Below are 27,116 nucleotides of genomic sequence, written 5' to 3'. Positions count from 1 at the left end.
TGCCAGAGAGGTTACAGAGGGAGCAGAGAATGCCAGTCCAGACACAGAATAGAGTAGACATGCAGAGACAAGGGGAGCCAAGAGACCTTGCAGGCCGGGAGACAAAGCAGCAACTGCCTTGGCTCCTGAGTCTTTCCTCCAGCGTCAGTCCCAAGAGAAGCTGCTGAACTCCTTTCCTTGACCTTGGATACTTGTTAAACTACCTACATAGTCTTACAGTAAGTCCTCCTTTACTTAATATAGATGGAGTAGGTTTTTATTTCTTAGAATCGTCAGAGCTCAAATTAAATCCTAAAATAACCATATAAACTTGGAAAAAACCCAAATGTCATGTCCATCAAGTAATAAATTGATAAATGAAATCAGGTATATCCATACAAGGAACATTATTCCACCAGAAAAGAATGAAGTACTGATACACACTGTAACTTGGACAAACCCCGAAAACGTTATGCAAAAGTACAAGAAGCCAATCATAAAAGTCCACGCTTTGTGTGATTCCTTTCATCTGCAAGTACAGAAGAGGCAAATCGACACGACAGAAAGTAGATTAATGGCTGCTTAGGGACGGTAGGATGCGGACTACTGCAGTAGAATATACATGAAATTTACCATTTTAGCCATTTTTAAGTGTGTAATTGTGTAGCATCACGTATATCCACAGTGTGGTACAACTGTCACCACCATTCATCTTCAGAACTTGTTCATCTTCCAACTGAAATTCCATATCCATCAAACACTCCCACTCCTCCTCCCCTCAGTCCCCGGCAACCACCATTCTAGCTTCTGTCTCCATGAATTAGACGACTCTGAGGACCTCACAGAAGTGGGATCAAACAGTATCTGTCCTTCTCTGATTGGATCATTTCACTTAGCACAGTATCTCCAAGCTTTATCCATGTGGTAGCATATATCAAAATTACCTACCTTTTTAGGACTGAATAATAATATCCCATTGTATTGGAGTTTCTTTTTGAGGTGATAAAAATGTTCTAAAATTGACTGTAGTGATGTTTGAACTTATCTCTAAATATACTAAAAACCACTGAATCATTTTTTTTTTTTTTAAGATTTTATTTATTTGTTTGACAGAGAAAGACACAGTGAGAGAGAGAACAAAAGCAGGGGGAGTGGGAGAGGGAGAAGCAGGCTTCCCGTGGAGCAGAGAGCCCGATGCGGGGCTCGATCCCAGGACCCTGGGATCATGACCTGAGCCGAAGGCAGACGCTTAATGACTGAGCCACCCAGGCGCCCCTGAATCATATACTTTAAATGGATGAATTGCATGGTACATGAATTACATCTTAATAAAGCTGTTTTTAAAAAATTGCCAACCCAAAAACAAACTATACAAAGCAACCACAAGATTTAAAAATGATTGTGCAGGGGCGCCTGGCTGGCTCAGTCAGAAGAGCATGTGACTCTTCATCTCAGGGTTTTGAGTTTGAGCCCCACATTGGGTATGGAGATTACTAAAAAAAAAAAAATTCTTTTAACTTAAAAAAACTTAAATTTTTTTTAAAATGAGGGGCACCTGGGTGGCTCAGTCAGTTAAGCATCTGCCTTCAGCTCAGGTCATGACCCCAGGGTCCTGGGATCAAACCCTGTGCTGGGCTCTCTGCTCACTGGGGACTCTGCTTCTCCCTCTCCTTCTGTCCCTCCCCCTGCTCATGCACGGCACTCTCTCTCTCTCAAATAAATAAATAAAATCTTTAAAAAATAAAAAATAAAATAAAAATAAAAATGATTGTGCAGCAGTCCAAGTTAACATACGCCACATTTCATGGATTCTAATACCCACATGTGTCCATATCTTAAAAACTCTAAAAGTCAATATGTATCCTACAATCAATGGCATTTTATGGTCTAATTAGCAGCACTTTTTCTTTTCTTTTTTTTTTTAAAGACTTTATTTATTTGACACACAGAGAGAGAGAGAGCACAAGCAGAGGCAGTGGCAGGCAGAGGGAGAGGGAGAAGCAGGCTTCCCTCCCAGCAGGGAGCCCGACGCGGGGCACGATCCCAGGACCTTGGGATCATGACCTGAGCTGAAAGCAGACGCTTAACCGACTGAGCCACCCAGGTGCCCCACTTTTTCTTTAATCTTAGAGGTAAATAACATTATCTTATAAGCAAAGACATCTTTTTGCTGAGATACAGTATTAGAGACTACATCCAATAAGTCTTTGGTTTCTGCCTAAATTTTCCCCTGGAGAGCTCACATTACAGAAATTACTATTTGCTTTTTTTCCCTTTAAATTTGTTCCTGGACTCTCAGGATAAAGCAAAAAAAAAAAAAAAAAAGTAAGGATACTAATATTCTCAAAGTGATTTCCCATCTGAGGTCCTTTAAAAGAACAGGTAACATTTACAATAGTTTCAAAAAGCCTAAAAGAAATACATCTATAGGGACGCCTGGTGGCTCAGTTGGTTAAGCGTCTGCCTTCGGCTCAGGTCATGATCTCAGGGTCCTGGAATCGAGTCCCACATGAGGCTCCTTGCTCAGCGGGGAGTCTGCTTCTCCCTCTGCCTGCCATTCCCCCCTGCTTGTGTGTGCGCTCTCGCTCTCTCTCGACAAATAAATAAATAAAATATTTAAAAGAAAAAAAAAAGAAATACATATATAAACTAAAAACAGAGAAGGACATCCTAAGCACAACCCCAAAAACACACACAATAAGACTCATATCTTGAACTCATAAAATAAATATATATAAATACATATAAATAATAATTTACATATTGTTTCTATACAGCAAAGACACCTCAAAACAGCAAACTACAAACTAGAAAAAGTAGGGGGGCCTGGGTGGCTCAGTCAATATAGCATGTGACTCTTGATCTCAGGGTCATGAGTTCAAGCCCCACATTGGATGTAGAGCTTACTTTAAAAAAAAAAAAAAAAGAGGGCACCTGGGTGGCTCAGTCATTAAGCGTCTGCCTACAGCTCAGGTCATGATCCTAGGGTCCTGGGATCGAGCCCCGCATCGGGCTCCCTGCTCAGCGGGAAGCCTGCTTCTCCCTCTCCCACTCCCCCTGCTTGTGTTCCCTCTCTCACTGTCTCTCTCTGTTGAAAAATAAATAAAATCTTAAAAAAAAAAAAAAACTAGAAAAAGTAAAATAGCAAAATTTTGATATAACATTTATTTCTTACAAATCAATAAGGTAAAAATGATCACAACAGAAATATAAAATATGACAGAAATATGGGATTAGCAAAGGAAATAAAATTAATGACATCAACTTCATCAATAATCACAGGAAAATAAAACAAAATCATTTTTCCCAGACAAATTGGCAAAACATTAAAAATAATACCTAGTAATGGTGAAGGTTTGGAGGAAAAAAAGCACTCATTTACAGACTATTGGTGTCTATGTAAAATGGGTATGAATCGCTCTCTAAAGAAGGATGGCAATATACACCATGAGCCGTGAAAATACACATATCCTCTACCACAGCGATTCCACTTCTAGGATTCATTTGATTATTCAATACAGAGATACCCAGATGAATGCCTGAGAATGTTCCTCAAGGAACTGTCCTAAACATCCAATACATCAGCTTAGAAAATTGTTCTTTAAAAAGTTTAGCTAATGGGAAATTTTATGTAGAGTATGCCACAAAAAGTCTACATGTGAGAACACTTTGTTTTATAAAAGTATGATTTGTGTATAACCTTTCTATCCAAGTTTTCAAGTGTGTCTATCATATCTTCACAAGATTTTAAGACCAAAGGCAGAAATGTCATATATCCAACAAATATCTACTGAGGAGTACGCTACTACGTACCAACATGGTTCTCAACGCTGGCATAGAATGGTGACTGAGATATGCCGTCCTGTTGTGAAGTGACACAGACATAAATAATCACGAGATAATATGATGACTTGAAGTGCCATAAATAAAACAGGATGGGAGAGAAGGAATAAGGGAGACATGTCTGATGGGGTGATCATAGAAAGCCAATCTCAGCTAAGATGACCCTATGCCCTGATTTCCTGAAACAGACCCAATTTACAGCTATCGTCCCAGTGCAGTTATTAATTATGCTCCATTTCCTTCTCAAAACTGTCCCAGTTTGGATAACAAATTATATTCTAAGATGACTTTTGAGCCAAAGCTTGAAAGATGAGAAGAGACAAGAGCAATCCTTGAAGAGGAAACACAGAAGCCCTTAGAGATGATGGGCAGGGGGAGATCAGCGTGTGGTTTTGCTGGTACGTCTTCAAACTGAAATATCTCCCTCTGTATTCTGAATATTAATCCCTTTTCTACCTTTATGTTACAAATACTTTCATCCAGAATTCATAATTTGTTTCACATTTCTGAAGACCTTTTCTACCCCAAAGTAAAAAAAAAAAAAAAAATACTCTCTACATTCCCCTCTTATACTCCTTCAAGGTATAGACATATATATTTAGCTCCTTAATCACCTAAATATTTTTTTTCTAAAAAATGGTAAGGTAGGGAATCTAGTTGTATTTTCTTTACTGATAGCTAATTATCCCAACAAAACCCTCATTGAACATGTCTATCTTTCCCCGGTGATCTGAAATGCCATCCTATTACAACCCAGCAATTTTGGTACATACTCTAAAGAAACTCACATCCCATACTTACATACAGAAGTATTTATTGCAGCAATGCAACAGGCCACACATTAAAACTACCCGGTCAGCATTCCCCTCCTATACACCTGCCCGTGCTCTAACACATGAGGTTCTTGGTGGTGGTGGTATTTGTTTTGTTTTTGGAAATAGGTATTATATGCATGATTTTAGAGTTTGTAAGAGTACCCACAGAAGACAAAGAGAAAAATCTTCTCACCCTGGTCCCCCAGCTCCTACCCAGTTGTCCTTCCAGAAGGCAACCAAAGTTACTAAAGTATCCTTTAGAAATATCCTACACACACTCACACACACACTTCTCTCCCTACATAAATGGTAGCACAGTAGAGATATACTGTTCTATAGCCTGCTTTTATTACTTAATATATCTTTCTCAATATAGCAATCATTCTCATGAGGCTATAAAGAGCTTTTCATTCTTTCTATTGCTGTAGAGTATTTCACAATGAGTGTTCAGAAATATTTTATAAATGTTTTCCAAGTAATTATGCTCTGCACCCCTAAGAAATGTCTACATGATATGGAGCACCTGGCTGGCTCGGTCAGTGGAACTTGCAACCCTTAATATCTCAGGATTCTAAGTTCGAGCCCCACACTGCGTGTAGAGATTACTTAAAAATAAAATCTCGGGGCACCTGGGTGGCTCAGTCGTTAAGCATCTGCCTTCGGCTCAGGTCATGATCCCAGGGTCCTGGGATCGAGTCCCACATCGGGCTCCCTGCTCTGCGGGAAGCCTGCTTCTCCCTCTCCCACTCCCCCTGCTTGTGTTCCTGCTCTCGCTCTCTCTCTCTCTGTCAAATAAATAAAATCTTTAAAAAATAAAAATAAAAAAATAAAATCTCAAGAAAAACAAATGCTGACATGATCTATCTCTGAGCTCTCCTCCCAATTCAGACATCTTAAGTAAATAAAGCTATAAATGGAATGGAAAGGCATAAGGAAAGATCTTAGCTCAAGGTCATCCAAATTTTTTCCAACAGTGGTCTACATGATGAGACATCCATGTAATATTGGTGTTGTTTATGTTTGTGTTTTTTTAGTTTTCAGCAATGATGAATCCTGAGTTCAATACCTGTATTCAATGTCACTCAAATATGATTTATCCATGTTCCCCTTTTGTCAGGAATTCTTCATGATATCCTAATTTTGTGATGTGATTTTAGTGAAGTTTAATTTGAATATCTCAAAAATAAAATAGAGTCAGGTACTATCAGCCTAACACAGGTGGCAAGAAAACATCAGCAAAATCAGAGATTAGCCCTCACTGGCACACAGATTTATGGGTCAAAGCAGGCCCTACTGGCCACAAGAGGGGCAGCTTGGAGACCACTATGACTTCCTTCCTCCAAACTTACTCATGAGACACAAAGCAACAGTTGAGAGCAATAGTTGTTTTGTTTTTTAACCAGACTCTTTCCTTAAACATCTTACATGGAAGCCAAATGTATTAAAATCCACAGAGGAGAAATACTCCCATTCAGTGGGAATGGGGACCTTCACAAGCTACCTTTTCAGTCCTCCCACCACCCCGCCCCCCATCAAGTCCTGCCTTCCACCCTCACTCCAGTCAGAGCTCACCAAAATACCTCATTCAGAAGAACCCAGTTTAAAGTTAAGGCTGAGGGCACCTGGGTGGCTCAGTCGGTTGGGCGGCTGCCTTCGGCTCAGGTCATGATCCCAGCGTCCTGGGATCGAGTTCCGCATCGGGCTCCCTGCTCCTCAGGAGCCTGCTTCTCTCTCTGCCTCTCTCTCTCTGTCTCTCATGAATAAATAAATAAAATCTTTAATAAATAAATAAATAAATAAAAAATAAAATAAAATAAAATAAAGTTAAGGCTGAAACTGTGGAAAGAGCCGAGGTGCCCTTCAATAGACGAATGGATAAAGAAGATGTGGTCCATATATACAATGGGATATTGCTCAGCCATCAGAAAGGATGAATACCCAACTTTTACATCAACATGGATGGGACTGGAGGAGATTATGCTCAGTGAAATAAGCCAAGCGGAGGTTTCACTTATTTGTGGAACATAAGGAATAGCATGGAGGACATTAGGAGAAGGAAGGGAAAAATGAAGGGGGGAAAATCGGAGGGAGAGATGAACCATGAGAGACTACGGACCTGAGAAACAAACAGGCTTTTAGAGGGGAGGAGGAAGGGGGGATTGGTTAGCCCGGTGACGGATATTAAGGAGGGCACCTACTGCATGGAACACTGGGTGTTATATGAAAACAATGGATCGTGGATCACCACATCAAAAACCAATGATGTATTGTATGGTGACTAACATAACATAATAAAATTTAAAAAATAAAATAAAATAAAATAAAGTTAAGGCTGAAGAGGAAAAGACCTCAAGTGGCAGTTTCAAATTTTAAGTTCAGTCCTTAGCACCAAAACTCATTACCTTAGGGTTAGTTACATTCCTGACTCACGAATTTTTACAGTCAAAATTTTATGCACAACCCCCTCATAACATAAACATATATAACAGTAATGTAGTATGAGAATATACTAAAACTAGATGCCATTATTATAAGTGAGAAGAGCACATTTCAACTGAATTTTTTTTTTAAGAGGGAGGGGGGAGAGGGAGAGGGAGAGAGAGAATCTTAAGCAGGTTCCATGTTCAGCTCAGGGCCTGATGCGGCGCTCAAACGCACAACCGAGATCATGCCGTGAGCCGAAATCAGGAGTCATACGCTTAACTGAGTAAGCCACCCAGGCGCCCCACATTTCATCGGAATTTTATGAATAACCCCCAAACTAGCTTCCTATGTTTTGTAAACAGGCAATAAAATATAGTAAAATGAAATTGGTCTACTTAAATTCCTTTTTGAATCTTCCCATATTAAAGTAAAAAAGATACACATCAATTTACTCAACAGGAAACTTCTCTTGCAACAAAATTTCAAATAATCCCCCCCCCCCCCCCCCGAAAAAAAAGAATCCAATTCCCTCTCACCAGGAACTCCTGGCTTTTGGCCTACAATCTTTGCATAATCAAAATGTACTTGGACAGGTTTTCAAGGTGGCCTAAGCTATCTTGGAAAAAAATAGCTAAAAATATACTTCACTGTGGCAGGACTGCAAATACCTCTTCAGATAAGCAAGAATGAATCCACCCAGGGTCACAACAGAGAAGGCCATATTTTACCAAAGCAGAAAAAGGACCCTACAAAATATATAATTCAATTTTCTTTTAAATGATCAAAGAATAAAACCTTTTGATACAAAAGTATGGGACAGCAGAATGTCTTCTGTGATACTGCAGATGACAAAATACTAGTTACTAACCTGAGACAGATCAGGTCATACCAATTCTCATAAAGCAGCCCAGCTCTCGTCCAAATCCTGAAGTATTTTAAGCAAGGAGAGGCTAAGGACCACCCCCCTGGGTTATCCCAGCTACCGAAGACTCTCCAGAATGGCCATGACTTAAAGTGGACCTCTTGGGGCACCTGGGTGGCTTTGTCAGTTAAGCGTCTGCCTTCGGCTCAGGTCATGATCCCAGGGTCGTGGGATGGAGTCCCACGTCAGGCTCCCCGCTCAAGCGGGGAGCCTGTTTCTCCCTCTCCCTTTGCCCCCAGCCCCCATTCGTGTTCTTTCTCTCCCGCTCTCTCAATTAAACAAAATCTTTAAAAAAAAAAAAAAGGAAAAAGAAGGCAGGCCTCCTGAGCCCATCTCAGAGGCCAGCCTCTAGCAGAGACCCTAGATATCACCTAAGTGGATTCTGTAATTTGTATGAGGTCAGAGAGGTGTTGAACTCAGGACTAAAATTTCTCCTGTAAAAAAGCATTCTTCCCTTAAACAAACAAACAAACAACAAAGGAGCTACTCTGGGGGAATGCCATTAACAAAGTATTTATTTTACTTTAGGCTCTTTTGAACATCTCACTTAGAAGACAGATGAATGGGAGCTAAAGAAAAAAGGCCTTTCGGGGCGCCTGGGTGGCTCAGTTGGTTAAGCGACTGCCTTCGGCTCAGGTCATGATCCTGGAGTCCCTGGATCGAGTCCCGCATCGGGCTCCCTGCTCGGCAGGGAGTCTGCTTCTCCCTCTCCCACTCCCCCTGCTTGTGTTCCCTCTCTCGCTGTGTCTTTCTCTGTCAAATAAATAAATAAAATCTTTAAAAAAAAAAAAAAAAAAAGGCCTTTCAGGTTCAACTATCTCACCCTCAATCAAGTTTGACATTGAAAGAAACACATTAATAAGGGCATAATTATTTGATTAATCTAAGAATACAAGCATTCAATAAATAACTCTTGAACTTAGGGGGGAAAAATGCTGCTTTCACCCTACATAAAGTGAGAAAGGAGAAGTTTCCCAAGACAGCAAGAGTAGACAACGCAACTGAGAACTCTGGTACAGCTGCACAATACTGAACTAATTCTCTGAGCAATATTCACTCCAGCAACTATAAGAAATGAATATACTGCAGAATTAATCGATAGGCCAATAACTACAAAGAATAATTTTTAAAGTTACCATTTAGTGAGCCTTTGTTATGCACTAGGCAGTATACTAAGAGCTTGGCCTGCAAGGAGCTCACCTAAAACATTAGTTCCATTATTATCCCTAATTAAGGCTTTTGAGAGCCTGAGTAACTTCCCCAAGGTAATTTTTTTAAACTCAGAGACAGATCTCTTAAAGATCATATGGTGCTGTCTCCCCTTTGACCCACTAACAGAGACTGCTAAAGGTTATGAAGCAAAATAAAACAAGGCTACTGAACAGACTATTTCTAAGGCATACACCACAATAAGGTAGAAAAAAAGCAACTGACTTAAAATTTACTGAATTATATACAAAAAACAAAGCCACCAGATGCATGTGAGGGCAGGGACCATCTCTGTTTTGCTCACATGGCCTCCCCAGCACCTAACAGTGCTTAGCTCTCAATAACACCCATTCCAATAGCACGTTCTGGTCTTCCTTCCACATACCCACCCCAAGCCTCCCATGCTTCTCCATTTCCACTACCCCCACCCTCACCTCTTGCTACAAAAAACCTCCTAACTGGACTTCCCACGTCAGTACTTCTCTCTACTCAAAAAGCTGTATGATCTTTTTAAACCATAAATCAGAACGTGTCACTCTTCTCAAGACTCCCCAGGGGGCTACCATGCACTTCAAATAAAATCTCAACTACTCACTATGGCCCACAAGGCCCCCACCTGATCTGGCCTGCTTCCTCTCCAGATTGCTCAGTAGGCCCAGCAACATGAGCTTCCTTTCAGTCCCTTCATCCTGCGCCAGGACCTGCCTTGCCTCAGGCCTTTGTCCTTCTTTACTCTCTGCCTGGAATGCTCTTCCTGGCTCATTTAAGTGGCTGACTCCTCATCAAACTTAGCATTTCAGGACAAATGTCATCTCCTCAGAAAGGCCTTTCCCAACCACCTATAACGTGGGTTCCCATCAGTTACTCTCAACCACATAAGCCTTTTTTTTTTCTCCTTTATAAATTAATCTCAACCTGAAATGGATTTATTTGTTTTACTTCATTATACTCTGTCCTCCCCCACTAGAATATAAAATCTGTTTGATTCCCTACCATATTTTTTGAACAAAAGGAGTAAGAGGGGCGCCTGGGTGACTCAGTCGGTTAAGCATGTGCCTTCGGCTCAGGTCATGATCCCAGGGTCCTGCAATAGAGCCCCGCATCGGGCTCCCTGCTCAGCGGAGAGCCTGTTTCTCCCTCTCCCTCTACTGCTCCCCCTGCTTGTGCTCTCTCTGTCAAATAAATAAAATCTTAAAAAGAAAGGAAGAAATGGATAGGCCTTATTTGAAAAGTCTGAAAACCTACTGAAGAACGTAAAAAAGTCTATTTGAACTAAAGGAGAGGAAGTACATAAAGTCAATCTTCCAAAATTAACCTGCTTCTCCCTCTGCCTGTGGCTCCCCCTGCTTGTGCTCTCTGTCTGACAAATAAATAAATAAAATCTTTTAAAAAAAAATAATAGTAATTTAAAAAATAAGGAAAGTAAGGCTTAGAGAGGTTAGGTAATGTGCCCAAGGTCACACAGAGAACACAGAGCAGGACTGGGTATATCTGACTACATAATAACACAAAAGAGGGGCGCCTGGGTGGCTCAGTCGGTTAAGTGTCCGACTCTTGATTTTGGCTCAGGTCATGATCTCAGGATCATGAGATCAAGCCTGAGCCTCCATGTGCTGAGTGTGGAGCCTGCTTAAGATTCTCTCTCCCTCTGCCCCTCCCCCTACCTCTCTCTCTGTCTCTTTCTCTCTCAAAAGCAAACACATAAAACAATAGCTGGGGGTGGGGCACCTGGGTGGCTCAGATGGTTAAGCATCTGCCTTTGGCTCAGGTGATGATCCCAGGGTCCTGGGATCGAGCCCCACATCGGGCTCCTGGCTCAGCAAGGAGTCTGCTTCTCCCTCTCCCTCTGCCCCTCCCCCTGCTCATGCTCTCTCTCTCTGTGTGGTCTCAAATGAATAAATAAAATCTTAAAAAAAAAAAAAAAAAGAATAGCTGGGGGTGGAGAGTGTGCATATGTCTGAAAAAAGTGAATACCTTAATATATAAAGAGCATATCAATCTGAAAAAGACCAAAAACTCCAACAAAAAATAACCTAAAGCAGGCAATTTATTAAAGAAATACAACTCCCCTCATAAAAAAATTCCAACCTCAGTAGTAATTGATAAAAGCCAATTAGAATCACTTCCACCCCCCCACCCCCGCCTTCTTAAATTGTCAAAATGTTTTAATTTGTAACATCCAGTACTGGCCAGGGTTTGGGGCATACTGATAAACTTGTATCAATATCTTTCCAAACCTCCACTGTTCAGGTAACAGCAACTCCACTTCTGGAATCTATCCTACAAAACTGCTTGCGCAAGTACACAAAATACACAAAAATAATTCACTTCAGCTCTGTTTTTCTGAAAAAACAAAAAGACAAAAAAAAAAAAAAACACTAGTAGCCATAAACTGGTTAAACAAATCATGGTATTTTCATAAACAGAATACTATGTGGCCATTAATGACAGAAATAGCTCTAAATATACCAACATGAAACAGTAGCACATAAAAGAACAATATATTATGATCCTGTAATACAGGAAATTACACACACCAAAAAAAAAAAAATCTGAAAGAATATGCAACAAACACTTAGAAGATTATATCTAGGAAATGGTACTGTCAACTTCTTTATATACTTCTATATTGTCCTTCTGTAAAACAACATATTACTTATAATAGATGAAAGACAAAGATTCTAAAATAAACACATCCCCCTTCACTCATTAAAATGGTTTTGTGTGACTATACAGCAACTCCTCCTTCCACTCTTCCCCTCCTGCTCTGTTCAGTTCCCTCCTCCCCATCCTTCCTCCCTCTTCCCCCCAACACATAAACACCCACACACACATAGAGTTAATGGACTATATACTCCCTACATCTGGTATATTTATACTGTGTATATTTTAGGCTGTAACTCCTAGAAAGCACAAGTTTTGGTTTCATTCCAAATACATAAAAGTTATTGTAATTCAAAACTGAATTAAAAGAACCTAATCAAAAGTAACACAAAGTTAAACGTCTTTGAACAGGAGTTCAAAGACATGATGATTACAATTTAAAACAAATATTTCCAAGTTATACAAATCTATATGCTATCGCCAAAGAAATGAACTGCCTAAAACAAATTACTCTGACTCTGAACTGTCCAGGACAACAAAAAAGTCAAGAAGAGTCTGTCAGTTAAATAAAAGGGGGGGGGGGGGGAGGCAAACTGTAACCAGAAAGGTGACCCTCAAAGCAAAACTAAGTGTCAAATTTTCCTAGAAAAATATAACCTCAACTTATTCTGGCTTAGTATCAGTGTATTCATATATAACCAAACAAAAACAAAAAACCCAGCCCAAGTTTTATTCCTCAAATAGACACAGGGTGGGAGGAATCAAAATACTTTGGTCACCTTGACTTTTCATTTGCTCTTGACTAGTATACTTAAAGATTTAATTTTTGATATTAAAACTAAACAGTACTATTCTTTCAAAGGGAACCCTTCAAAGGTATTCTTCAATAACCCTATAAAAGGGCACCTGGGTGGCTCAGTTGGTTAAGCGACTGCCTTTGGCTCAGGTCATGATCTCGGAGTCCTGGGATAGAGTCCTGCATCGGGCTCCCTGCTCGGCAGGGAGTCTGCTTCTCCCTCTGACCCTACTCCTTCTTGTGCTCTCTCTCTTTCTCAAATAAGTAAATAAAATCTTTTTAAAAAATAAAAAAACAATCCTATAAACAAACTATTCCATATTCTTAATTCACAATTTTTTCTAACCACTGAAACTACTCCAAAATTCCCTGTATATATATATTAACATATTCTTGTTCTAACATTATCTGAAAATACAGTCAGATGAACCAATCCCTTCCTTCCTTTCTTTCTCCCTAAAATCCCAGTAAACTGACAAAAAAAATTTTTTTTAATGTTTTGATAATTCACGGATTATACTTTGTCTCTCACTGACACTGGTAAATTTCTACCTGTTTTTAAATTTACATAAACTATTCATCAAGTTCCCACACGTGTATTAATCAGCTTCTTCAACAATGGTACCAAGTAACTCTAGCAGTTAGGTTTTTTATGCATTTAACAAATTTCTAGTACACACTTTCTGGGTACGGTGTTATTCTGGGAGTTGAGGTAGACATGAGATACAGACATGCCCACAATACGCTTATGGTCTAGCAGGGACTAAATGGACATGTACATAAATAACTATGATATTATAATAGAGGCATAAGTAAAGCATTAAGAACTTCCAAAATCAGAAATACACATCTTTGGAGAAGAGGGAGTAGGAGGGAGACTTCCTGGCTGAAGTAATATATGATTAAACCCTCAGAAAATAGGCAGAATTTAAATGTGGTAGATTTCAGAAGTAAGGCACATTAGGCTAAACAGGCATATTATTTAACAGCCCAAATGGAATAAATATGACATGCTTCAGTACTCATGTGAGGATTTCAGTTGAAAAAGAACAATATGCTTCTTTCTTTAAAATAAATTTTATGGAGGGGCGCCTGGGTGGCTCAGATGGTTAAGTGTCTGCCTTCGGCTCAGGTCATGATCCCCAGGTCCCCGGATCGAGCCCCACAGCGGGGAGCCTGCTTCTCCCTCTCCCTCTACTGTTCCCCCTGCTTGTGCTCTCTCGCTCTATCAAATAAATAAATAAAATCTTTAAAAATAAAAAAATAAAAATAAATTTTATGGCATAAGTACCTATAGAAAACTAATACTACATGTGTGCTTTTCAACATAGCATTAAGAATACAGTCCACATTCATGCTATTTATCTAAGCTTTTATTTAACAACTGAAGTCCCTCATACTTTAAAAAAAAAAAAAAAAAGATCCAGAAGTTTGAAAGTAGATGAAGCAAGGGGTGTCTGGGTGGCTCAGTCGGTTAAGCGTCTGCCTTCAGCTCAGGTCATGATCTCTGGGTCCTGGGATCCAGCCCCTGCTGGGTGGGGAGCATGCTTCTCCCTCTCCCTCTGCCCCTCCACCCTCCTGCTTGTACTCGCTCGCTCTCTATCCCAAATAAATAAAATCTTAAAAAAAAAAAAAAAAGGAAGGAAGAAAGAAAGAAAGGAAGAAGGAAAAGCAAGCAATAGCTAATATATAAAGTAATTTAACCTGTTTGGGTCTCAGAAGTTCCTAACCGTCGACATAATACAATTTCTATTACTGTAATACTTAAATTCCATGAACTATCACTAGGTCCAGACAACCTCAAAGACATTTTTGTTTAAGAAGATATTCATCACAGGGGCGCCTGGGTGGCTCAGTTGGTTAAGCGACTGCCTTCGGCTCAGGTCATGATCCTGGAGTCCCTGGATCGAGTCCCGCATCGGGCTCCCTGCTCGGCAGGGAGTCTGCTTCTCCCTCTCCCACTCCCCGTTTGTGTTCCCTCTCTCGCTGTGTCTTTCTCTGTCAAATAAATGAATAAAATCTTAAAAAAAAAAAAAAAGAAGATATTCATCACAGGGGCGTCTGGGTGGCTCAGTTGGTTAAGCGACTGTCTTTCGCTCAGGTCATGATCCTGGAGTCCCGGGATTGAGTCCTGCATCGGGCTCCCTGCTCAGCAGGGAGTCTGCTTCTCCCTTTGACCCTCCCCCCTCTCATGTGCTCTCTCTCTCTCTCTCATTCTCGCTCTCTCAAATAAATAAATAAAATCTTTTAAACAATACGTTTAAAAAAAAAGAAGATATTCATCACGGATTAAAAATTAAGCAAACCAAATAATTCCCAGTGATCATATTATTGATGTAGATCAATACTAATTTTTTTCAAACTATATTTTCATTGCGGAAATTTAAAGTTAAGATAAACCCAATACCTAAGCTGAATAAGTAATCTCTCATTCCCCATCCACCCCGATTTTTGTTCTAATTGTCAATCATCACGCTGAGTCATCTGATGGATGAGATGGTGTAATGGAATGAGTCCCACACTGGATGTCAGAAGATTGGATTCTACCACTGGCCAATTGCAACAATTTAGGCAAATCACTTCGCTTCCGTGATCCTCAGTTTATTCACAAGTAAAGTAAGATTAGATCATCTATGACTCTAGATCCTATAATTCTATAAATTATTAGCATTCTATTTTAACCAATTTAGTTTTTGTTTTTTGCTTTGTTTTTTGCGATCACTTTTAAGTAAAAGTAACAGTAGCGCCCACGGAGGAATCGAACTGAAGAACTCCACAGGAACATTAACATGGCTTTCTATGGTCTCACTCTCAAATGCAAAGAGAACAAACAAAAAAAAAAAGTATGTTGTATCTGAAGACTATCCAAGTAATATTTTGACCACACAAGCTTCTGGGGTAGAAAAAATAGTAGAAGAACAGTAAAAATGTTCAAGGAAAACCACCACCACAAGAATACCAAATAAAAAACAGATGTCCTACATACAGTTATTGCTACATGACAGAAGCTTTTCATAGCTTTTCAATACTAAGAAGTCCTGACAGAAAAAAAACCGAAATGTTTTCTTAACCATCAATCTAAATGTACTTCTTGCATCCTCAAACCTGAAAAAGACAAAATATCAGGCAACCTAGAGACCTACTTGTGCACATAATTGATCTGCTCAACTTTACACCTTTACAAGCATTTAGTAATGTACCCTGAACATAAAAGGCATGTCACACCAGTTGAACAAGTGAATGAACTACATATGAATCTCTAATCAACAAGTAAGTCCACAGAAAATAAATTGTGGGGGCGCCTGGGTGGCTCAGTCATTAAGCGTCTGCCTTTGGCTCAGGTCATGATCCCAGGGTCCTGGGACTGAGCCCTACATGGAGCTCCCTGCTCCGCGGGAAGCCTGCTTCTCCCTCTCCCACTCCCCCTGCTTGTGTTCCCTCTCTCGCTGTCTCTCTCTCTGGCAAATAAATAAATAAAATCTTAAAAAAAAAAAAAGAAAAAAGAAAAAATTCTGATCAAGCTTTACTACTTCTTTGCAAGGTATTCTAGCAAAATGCAACATCTGAAGAGAAGAAACTGAAGTAACTAAAGAGGCTAGACCTCCATGGTTCCCAGGCATCAGTAAGAATCTGAAATTGCAATTAAGACAAATCACAAAATACAATTAAAACTGAGTAACAAAACACACTAAAAAAACTAAGTAACAAATAGCCTGACATTTACCTACATCAATCCCTGGCCTATTCAAAAGGCTTTGCTTCCTACTGCAGTAATGGCAAGAAAATCTCACCACTTCCCAAATTAAAAAGAAAAAAAAAAAAAAAGCTTACAAAAACTTGACTATATTTACCTAGCTTTGGAACCAACTTTTACTCAATTAAATTCAAAGAAACATAAGTTATTTTCAAGCATTTTCTTTTAAAAAATTATGTGAGCACACTGAATACTTAAGTTTTACTGTCTGATTAAATCCAAAAAGGCATTCAGTTAAAAATATATCTTTCGGGACACCTGGGTGGCTCAGTAGTTGGGCGTCTGCCTTCGGCTCAGGTCATGATCCCAGGGTCCTGGGATCGAGCCCCGCATCGGGCTCCCTGCTCGTCGGGAAGCCTGCTTCTCTCTCTCCCGCTCCCCCTGCTTGTGTTCCCTCTCTCACTGTGTCTCTCTGTCAAATAAATAAATAAAATCTTTAAAAATATATATATCTATATATCTATATATCTATATATATCTTTCTCAGAGGCGATGGAGGGAATCACAGCTATAGTACGTAACAGGCCTATTCAGGTTAAGTCGTAATGTGAATACATTTTTCTAATTAGAATACAATGTTTATTCATTCAACAAACATTTGCAGTGTCAATACCCTACACAGAAAATAAAATCATACCTGGTGCCTTAAACGTAAAGATAAAATCTGAGAAGGGCCTATCCTGATCTCAAGAGGAGATAAAACTGGTTCCTAAATACCTAAATACAAGGCAGAAAGTGTGAATGCCACGGGAGATGTGCAGATAAGCACTTCAGGAGTGCAAAGGAAGTTGTTACTACCTCACAGAAACATAACCCTTTCTATCTGTTTAAAGCAATTTCATAACTATTAACTCTCTTAGGATCACAGCAGCCAACCCTAAGAGAATGGATATTTTCCTACTATCATAGATGAGGAAAGGGAAGCACAGAAAGGCTGATCATGTTCCAAAATGTCACTTAGTAAAAGGAAGAATCAGGACTCTTTGTATTGTATCTTCTCTGGGGGAGTAGTTCAACATATGGTAAGCCTTTTGCAAAAGGAAAGAGTATTTTGGTATTGCAAGTAATCCCATCCTTATGTATGTATGTAAGTATGTGCATATTATTTATATATACGTGTGTTAACCTTGATTTCTGTTGACAGGTGTGCTTAAAGCAAGGCAAGGCAACTGTGTACTATAAATACTAAAATAAATAAATAAGCTCCCACCGGATCTAACAGAATAAGCGAATACAAACACTATTTCTTCCTCCAACAACTTGTGTTTCTTTGGTAATTTTTACCCATTTCTAAATAAGATTCTAAAATTGTTCTATCTGCTCCTGAGCCCAGGCCACTTGGTTCCTCCAATAAATATTTTTATGAAAGGGTACATTAAGACGTTTTTCTAACTATTAAAAATTAAATAATGCCAACGGCTCTTCAGTTATGGAAAGGTCAATCCCATGTGACCTATTAGCAGCAGTTATTGATCAAGATATGTTGAAAGAACGAATGAATATTTGTAGGCATTTTAAAATCCCGGGCCTGTTGCTCTTGGCTCAGTGTTCTGTCTCTCATCATTGCCTCACCAGGATGCACACAAGGAACGCAAATTTCAATATTAATTAGGATATGATTAGGGAAGCAAATCTGATGCAGGTGAATACACTAATCCCAAAGATTAGAATTACCTATATCACTGCTCTCCAAGGTTAACTCTGCTGAAGTGGCGCCATGGCGTGCAACATCAGTAAAAGAAAACTGACGCTTCCTGAGCAAACACTTTTCACAAATATCACTTATTCCCACGTCCACCTCTAATAACAACTACACCTAATCCAGTCCAATCCAATCAAAGAATTCAGTCTGCTCTCCATTAAGACCGGTTTCTCAATTACAGTTTCTCAAATCCTTCTTCCTCTATAAAAGAGAATTCACCGACTTCACCCAGTAAAACACCAATAATAAAAGGCAGGAGGTAGAGGGTTCCGATCTTTGCCATCTCCGCCACTACCCACCCTTCGCCATTACACCCCGAAGTGGTTTGCTTAGAAGGTGAACTAGTTTGCTCTTCACGCACTTGTCCATCGCTGTCACCCTCCCTAAGCCCTTCCACACTCCCAAGACGGCCACCAACTCCGCCTCAGAGTGAGCCCAGGCCCGCCACCTGTGCCGGCCCCACCTGGGCTCCCCCGGCCCTCCCGGTCTCCCTCGGTCGGCCCGCAGGACTCCGCACGCCCCCTCCCCACAGGACACCCGGCCGGCCGCAGCCCATTCTTCCTCCAAACTCCATAAGCCTCTTCCCCTCGCCCAGCCCCAGCTCCCCGCCGCGCCCGAGTCGCCCCGGGCGGCCGAGGGGAAGAGGCTGGGCGTCTGCGGCGGAACCGGACCTACCGGGCCCGCGACGCCCCTCGCCGGGCCGAGAAGCCGCTCCCGCGGCCGGCGCCCTGGGAGCCCTCGGAAGCCCCGGAAGGAGCGGGGGGCCCGGAGGCCGGGGCTGCGGGCGCCGGGGCCTACTCACCAGGAGCTGGCGGAGCGTGGTAGCCGGCGCGCCCCCGAGCCTGAGGAGCAGGACGCGGCCCCGCCGCGCGTCCCTACCCCGGGACCTCGCTCGGCGCGGCAAGCTGGGAGCTCACTCCAGCCGCCGCCGCCGCCGCCGCTGCTGCTGTTTCGCCACCTTGGCCGCCATCTTGACTCAACCCCTCTCCCTCCCCCTCGGCTCCGGCGGCCGCCGCTAAGGCGGCTCCGGCGCCGGCTCCTCCTCCTTCCGGAGGGCTGGGAGATCGACTCCCTCCGCGGGCCGAGCGCGGCTCCTACCTCGGCCGAGCTTCCTGGGTCGCCCCGCGCCTGGTCCCCTCGGCTCTCCCCTCAGCCTGGCGGGCGGCGGTCCCCTCGAGCGGAGACAAGCCGGGGCCAAGCCGGGGCGGGCCGGACCCAGCGCGCTGCCATCGCGCACTCGGGCCGGGGCGCCCGCCGCGAGCCTGTCGGCTCCCGCGCGCTCGGGGCCTTCCCCGGGGCGTGGGAAAGGGAAGGACCCGAGGCCTTGCCTCGGGCCCTGCGACCCCTCCGCGGCGCGGCGGCACCAGGCCCGCCGCCTCCTCCCGCGCGGGCTGCGGTGAACGAAGGCAGGTCCCCAGCGCTGGGAGCCAGAGGGCTGCACGTCGACCTACCCAAGATAGTTTCCAGGGCTGCGGCTGTAATTCGCAGCGGGACTTCACTGACATGTCAGGCGCTGCTGATTTGTCCGTGATGTCGTTCCTTAATCTAAAGTCACCCGTCGGAGCAGCCCGTGGCTCTCGGCGACTACGAAGTGCGCTCGCTCAGCCTTACCCTTCTAGAGAAATCACTGGACGGTTCCTCGTAACCGCGTGCTTTTCCTTCAGAGGAGCCACCGCTCCACAAGCCAAAATGAAGGAAAAACAAAGTCGGTTCATCCGGATAAGGGGCTAACAAATAATTACGAGGAAGCCTAGGGTTTTAATAAATGAGTTACAAAGTGGTGAATTGAAGAGAGGAGGGAATTCAAGAGAGGGAGGGCAGGTATTTTCAAACGCTTCTTTTTAAACCCATGGCACTGTAAGGACAGGGGCAGAAAGCTGGACGGCAAGGGGTTCGTCTCTGAAATCGAGAAGGCAAAAAGACGTCGTAGAGATTGCATAAAGTAGAGAACTAGATAAAGAACGGTTGGGAGGTGTCCTTGTAAAACCACAACAGGAACCCAACGTTTAGAGCCTCTCGTCGGCAAAACGGACTTAAACTCGGAACGCAGTTTCCGCGAGTGCAGTTTTCCCGCCGGAGGCTGGGTGTGGCGCAGCCTTCCTCCTGCGCAGGCGCAGTGCCACTTAGAGCGGATGGAAGCCGTGGGTTTTCTGTGTTTGGCAGCGGCGATCCTAGCATGGGGCTTCCTGTGGGTTTGGGACTCCTGGGCAAGAATGAAGAGTCTGGAGCCGGCTGGCGTCCCGGGAGATGGAAGCAGGACCCTCCTGGTGATCGCGCACCCCGACGATGAAGCCATGTTCTTTGCTCCCACTGTGCTAGGCTTGTCCCGCCTGAGGCACCGGCTGTCCTTGCTCTGCTTCTCTGCAGGTAGGAGGCTGGAGGCGGGGCGCTGGGAGCCGGGGCTGTGATGGGTATTCAGGTGCTAACCTGTCTCAGTCGGCTTCTTCCCGAAGGGAAGCTAAGTTTAGGGAGCTGAGTGAGTGCAACGAAGGTCCCTTCTCTGGGCACTTCACGGAGGATGGTGGCCCCAGCCTGTGGGCTGTAGCGGCCAACTTCCCAGGTGGGTTGGGGACGTCCAAACAATCTAGGCTGCATCGTACCTGCTCAACCCTTAACATTTTACTACGGAAGGTCGCACAGGACCTTCCTGCTGCTTTTAAAATCCGCTTTCTGCTAGAAAGTTGCATACGTCAAATTGAAGGGAGAGACTCAGGTCATTAGACGAGAAAATAATTTTATGGGTAATTCTAGAATTCAGATCCACCAACCTTCCGTGAAGAGGCCTTTCAAAGAGTAAATCCTCCTTTACCATACAGAAAAGATGGGCTGAGAAAACAAAAATTGACCATGATACTGGATTATGGTGATATTTGCTCAACTGTATAAATGTCATTGAACTGTACATAGACAGTGGGTATGTAAAATTATACCTCAATAAAGCTATTTTTAACAAATGCCCATGACCTCTTTTCCCACTTGGTTGTGTGTCATTACAGTTTTTTTTCTACACTGATTTTCTACAGAAATCCCGTTTTATATAATTTTACATTTTTCACTGAACATTAGTTTTCAGTCATTTTCCAAATATTTATTTGTTTTTTATTTTTTAAAAAGATTTCATTTGAGAGAGAGAACAAGCGGTGGGGAGGGGCAGAGGGAGAGGGAGAAGCAGACTCCCCTCTGAGCAGAGAGCCCTACAAGGGACTCTATCCCAGGACCCCAAGATCATGACCTCACGGAAGGCAGACTCTTAACCGATTGAACCACCCAGGCGCCCCTACCAAATATTTATTAAAAATTTATGTACATATGTTAATTAGTTGAATTTAAATAAATAAAAGAAATTATAGGTTAAAAATTAATAAAAAGCCACTTTTTTTTTAAGATTTTATTTATTTATTTGAGACAGAGAGAATGAGAGACAGAGAGCATGAGAAGGAGGAAGGTCAGAGGGAGAAGCAGACTCCCTGCTGAGCAGGGAGCCCGATGCGGGACTCGATCCGGGGACTCCAGGATCATGACCTGAGCCGAAGGCAGTTGCTTAACCAACTGAGCCACCCAGGCGCCCCATAAAAAGCCACTTTTTAAAGAAAAAAAATTATGTGCACTGCACACTACTGGAATGACCAAAATCCACAGCATTGACAACACCAAATGCTGGTGAGGATGTGAAGGAACAAGAACTCTTCCTCACTGATGGTGGGAATGCAAAATGCCTCAGCCACTTTGGGAGACTGTTAGTTTGGCAGTTTCTTATAAAAACAAAACATGCTCTTACCAAACCATCCAGCAATCACCCTCCCTGGTATTTACCCAAAGGAGTTGAAAACATGTCCATGCAAAAACCTGTCCCCAGATGTTTATAGCAGCCTTACTCATAATTGCCAAAACTTGAGAGCAACCAAAACACCCTTTAGTTGGTAAATAGATAAATAAGTTGGTACATCCAGATGATAGAATATTATTCAACGCTAAAAAGAGATGAACTATCAAGCCATGAAAAAACATGGAGGAACCTTAAATGCACATCACTAAGTGAAAGAAGCCAGTCTGAAAAGGCTGCATACTGTATGATTCCAACCATATGACATTCTAGAAAAGGCAAAACTATAAAGACAGTAAAAAGATCAGTGGTTGCCAGGGGTTGGGGGGAAAGAAGGATGAATTGAAGGAGCACAGAGGATTCTTCAGCAGTGAAAATGCTCTATGATATTATAATAAGGGATACATGTCTTTGTACATTTGTCCAAACCCTCAAACTGTACACCACCAAGAGTGAACCCTAATGTAAACTATGGACTTTGGGTGGTTATAATGTGTCAGTGTAGGTTCATCCATTATAACATGTACCACTCTCATGGGGGATGTTGATAATGAGAAAGGCTATGCATGTGTAGGGACAAGGGGTATAAGTGAAATCTCCATACCTTCCACTCAATTTTGCTGTGAACCTAAAACTGCTCTAAAAAGCATAAATTTTAATTAAAAAAAAACACTTTGTAATTTAAAAAATTATATGCTAGTCCTTATACTATACTGTAGGAATAAAACAGTGAAAACAAGCTAGATTAGGATCACGTCCTTGTGAAACATAAGGTAAGCATTTACTCATGTTAATAAGAACTAGATAATAATAGCCTTTGTTTGTTTCAAGTTTTTATTTAAATTCTGGTTAATTAACATATAGTGTAACATTGGTTTCAGGATAATAGCCTTTTAAATGGTTTCGTAGAGATAAACCTTAATTTAGTCATCCCTTTATTATATGTATATTTAGAGGGGGTTTTTTTTTCCAGTTTATCACTATTACAGGTAACAGTGAACATCTTTATGTATTTCATATTATTTCATTAGGACTGATTTCTAAATCTGGCTGTTTTTAAGGCTTTGCATGCAAATCAAATTCCCCAAAACCTACCAATTTATATTCTCACTGACAGGTAGTGAGAGTATCTCCCTCAATATAGCACCCTCTCTAGCACTGACTAGTATTTTTTTTTTATATTACTTCTTGGTATAACACTTTTTCCCCTCAAAATCTTTTGTTGCCAGTGAGGTTAACCCATTTTTCATTTATTGAGAATATGGGTCTAAGCACTATTCTTCTCAGTCTGTGCTATTAAGGATTTTAACTGTAAATAGATACAGGTAATGGCCTCACTGTTTCCTTTTAATGGTATTTGTGTTTTATATTACAACTGCGGGAGACAAATTTTAACAAATTTGTTTCAAGATCTAGGAGAGAAACCTGGATATTATTCACCAAGTATTATAGGTGCAGTGACTTCAGTAAATTTCTCCTTGTTTTTCAGCAGGTTCAAACCAGAAATTAAAATATTTTCAAATGAAAAAATATAAAGCATGCCCCTGGTATATATTAAACACACAGTATCTTTGTCCTGCAAGTGTTTCCTCTGAATTGAACTTGCCATTTAAATTGTTCTCTCTTGTAACTTTTTTAGATATTGATTTATAAGAGAGAGCGTGGGGTGGGGGGTGCAGTAAGAGGGAGAGAGAGAATCTTAAGCAGGCACCAAGCCCAGCATGGAGCCCATGGCGGGGCTCCACCTCAAGACCCTGAGATCATGACCTGAGCCGAAATCAAGAGTTGGATGCTTAACCGACCAAGCCACCCAGGCCCCATCTTGTAATTTTTAAATTCCTTTTATTTTTTAAATTATTTTTCAAATCCCCAACTCATTCAAAAAGTACAGATTAAACATTACCTACACTCCTAATTTATTTTAACATGAAAAACAGGAAGCTAATAGCTTGTGATACAATATAGTAAAAACTGTAATGGCGGGGTGCCTGGGTGGCTCAGTCATTGAGCGTCTGCCTTCGGCTCAGGTCATGATCCCAGGGTCCTGGGATCGAGCCCCGCATCGGGCTCCCTGCTCTGCGGGAACCCTGCTTCTCCCTCTCCCACTTCCCCTGCTTATGTTCCCTCTCTCACTGTGTCTCTCTCTGTCAAATAAATAAATAAAATCTTTAAAAAAAGAAACCGTAATGGTGTTGATAGAGAAGATACTATGGACCCAAAGTGGAGAAAAGCATGAATTCTCATCTCAGGGTTTTAGATTAAGGAAACTTCTCCAAAGAGGTTTTCTTTCGAGCTGGCCTTTAAAAATAGGACTAGGTAGGGGCGCCTGGGTGGCTCAGTCGTTAAGCGCCTGCCTTCAGCTCAGGTCATGATCCCAGGGTTCTGGGATCAAGCCCCACATCGGGCTCCCTGCTCTGCGGGAAGCCTGCTTCTCCCTCTCCCACTCCCCCTGCTTGTGTTCCCTCTCTCGCTGTGTCTCTCTCTCTCAAATAAATAAATAAAATCTTAAAAAAAAAAAAAAATAGGACTAGGTATATCGGCAATGGGCCACATTGTTCTAGGCAGTAGTACAAGCATCAGTAAGTCTTGGACTTAAATCAATAATTCATTCTAACTACATTGCCAGTTTTAAGGGGCAGGGAAAGAAATATACTGTTTTGTTATTAGTTCCTCGTTTAATCCTCTCAGCAATCCCATCATAGTCATTATTAAATATATACAACATTGTGTGTGTGTGCCTGTTTTACAAATACGGAAACTGAATCACAAGGAGGTTAAATAACTTGACCAAAGTGACCAGCTAGAATGTAGAGACTCCCGGACCCTGTTCTAAACCATTACACCCAATCTGCCTGTTGCATTGTGTAGTATACTATGTCAGTCGAGGAAATAACTATTTCCACTCCCAGTATATGTTCCAAGACGCACTAGTTCATCAAGCTGCTATTAAATTAAATGTGGGGGATATTAGCCAGATGTGCTATCCCCCATTTAGAGGTTCACAGCCCTTAGAATATCAACATCTTTGAGAAGTCTTGTAAAATAGCCCATTTAACTTTGTTTCGTCCAACAAATTTCCAATTTATGTAACCACCAAAGTATCTATTAATGTACACATGGGAGAAAGCTGTAGTAGATAATAGGCTGTTACTGAATACATTCGGTGGAGAATTAACACAACCAGTTCTGTGTTTTAGAAAGCTCATTCTGGTGGCAACGTGGAGAATGGCTTAGAGGGAAAAATTGGAGTTGGGAAAACCAATTCAGCCCCTCCTTTCCCCTGAGACTGTACTCCACCTCTTGTACCTGAGATTTCCCTGTATCTGTGATCCATATGCTATTCTCTTTGTCAGTTGGACATCCCTCTGCCAATATCATGCTTTCTTAATTACTGTAGGGTTTTGTTTTGGGCTTGGTTTTGTTTGGTCTTTTTAAGATTTTATTTTTGGGGCACCTGGGTGGCTCAGTTGGTAAGTGTCTGCCTTCGGCTCAAGTCATGACCTCTCCCTCTGCTGCTCCCCCTGCTTATGTTCTCTCTCTCTCTCTCTCAAATAAATAAATGAAATCTTAAAAAATATATATATATATATTTTTTTTTTTTAAGTAACCTGTACATCCAGCGTGAGGCTCAAACTCATAACCCTGAAATCAAGAGTCACACTTTCCACAGACTGAACCAGCCAAGCACCCATTTTTGGTTGTTTTTTTTTTTTTAAGATTTTATTGGGGCTCCTGGGTGGCTCAGTCAGTTAAGCATCGGACTCTTGCTTTTGGCTCAGGTCATGATCTCAGGGTCATGAGATAGAGCCCTGCCTCAGGCTCTGCGATCAGGGTGGAGTCTGCTTAAGACTCTTTCCCTCTTCCTCTGCCCCTCCGCTCCATGCTCTCTCTCTCAAATAAATAAATTTAATTTAAATTTAAATTTAAAATTTAAAAAAAAAGATTTTATTTGAGAGAGAGAGGGAGAACAAGTGGAGAGAAGGACAGAGGGAGAGGGGCTCCCACCAAGAGGGGAGCCCGACACGGGACTGGATCCCAGGACCCTGAGATCATGACCTGAGCCAAAGTTAGACACTTAACCAACTGAACGACCCAGACGCCCCAGCCAAACAACCCATAATTACTGTAGCTTTTATACACTATTATCTGGTATGATAAGCCCTCTGATCTGTTGTTCTTCAGGGTGTATTTGCTGTTTTTGACCTTTTTTCTCCCAAATACATTTTAGAATAAGGTTGGTTATGTTCAAGGAAAAACTTTTCTGTTATTTTTATTGGACTTTCACTGACTCTGTTGATCAATTGTAGGGGAAGTTGATGTATTTTCTTTTTTTCTTTTTTTTTGAAAGTTGATTTTTTCAATATAGTCTTCCCGTCTATGATTTTATAGTCTGCTCATTTACACTGGCCCGCTTTAATGTCTATAAAATAGTTTTATAACAGTCTTACATATGTATTGAGATGATTAGTAATTTTGTCCTTTAATCTGTTTCTCATATTCAGAGGTTCTCTTTGCAAATAGTATAGTGTCGTTACATTCTCATAGTTTGATACTAATTTCTTTAAATATATTAAATACTTATATCTACTTCTAATAATTCTAGTTTTTGTAGTCTTTGTGTCTGATTCTGCTCTTTGAATAACTCCTTCCAAGTGACTTGTTTCCAAGTGTATTTTGCGGGTCAGGTTTTTTTTTTTATCATAAGCACATGCTTCTTGGAACCATATTTATAATAATTTAATGACTTATATTTGCTTCAGCCAGGCAGCAAAGGGCATGACCCACCTTAGATCACTCAAAATTTTAGACTGAGATTTTTCGGGCCATAGAGCTAGCTTAAGCTCAGGGCCCAAACCCAAGGGCATTAGCTGTCTAATGCTGGGTGACAAATTATCTCAAAACTTAGTGGCTTAAGGCAATAATGATTCCTTATCTCTCATGGTTTCAAATAGCACAGTAGTCTCTACCCCACAATGCTCAGTACCTCAGCTGGCAGCCCCAAAGACTGGGGCCTAGAATCACCTGAATTAGCTAAAGATGCTGGCCAGAACATCCACATGTGGTAAGTCCCTGTAGCTTGGGCTTCCTCACAAGCTGGTGGCTGGGTTCCTGGGCAAGAATTCTGAGAGAGAGCCTGCACTAAGGGGTAGCCGCATTACCTTTTATGGTCTAGCCTTGGAAATCAGGCAGGATCACTTTGACTGCAAGGCAGTCCCAAGTCACATCCAGATTCAAGGAGAGAAAT

General features: G+C 41.7%; 2 protein-coding genes across 2 annotated transcripts in view; one reads left to right on the top strand and one right to left on the bottom strand.

The window, feature by feature from the left end:
* The window catches only part of NCOR1 (nuclear receptor corepressor 1), a 156,162-nt gene extending 137,139 nt beyond the window's left edge, over positions 1–19,023 (bottom strand). The window contains exon 1 of the mRNA XM_044921534.1: positions 18,851–19,023. The gene's annotated coding sequence lies outside the window, so the exon portion shown is untranslated. The remainder of the gene's footprint in view (positions 1–18,850) is intronic.
* Positions 19,024–20,180: 1,157 nt separating this feature from the next.
* The window catches only part of PIGL (phosphatidylinositol glycan anchor biosynthesis class L), a 77,649-nt gene continuing 70,713 nt past the window's right edge, over positions 20,181–27,116 (top strand). The window contains exon 1 of the mRNA XM_021694742.1: positions 20,181–20,415. Within this exon, the coding sequence (XP_021550417.1) occupies positions 20,181–20,415 (235 nt within the window). The remainder of the gene's footprint in view (positions 20,416–27,116) is intronic.

Source organism: Neomonachus schauinslandi, chromosome 15, assembly GCF_002201575.2.
Source record: "Neomonachus schauinslandi chromosome 15, ASM220157v2, whole genome shotgun sequence".
Taxonomy (NCBI): domain Eukaryota; kingdom Metazoa; phylum Chordata; class Mammalia; order Carnivora; family Phocidae; genus Neomonachus; species Neomonachus schauinslandi.
Note: the sequence above shows the minus strand (reverse complement) of the source record. Positions and strands in the feature narration are given on the sequence as shown.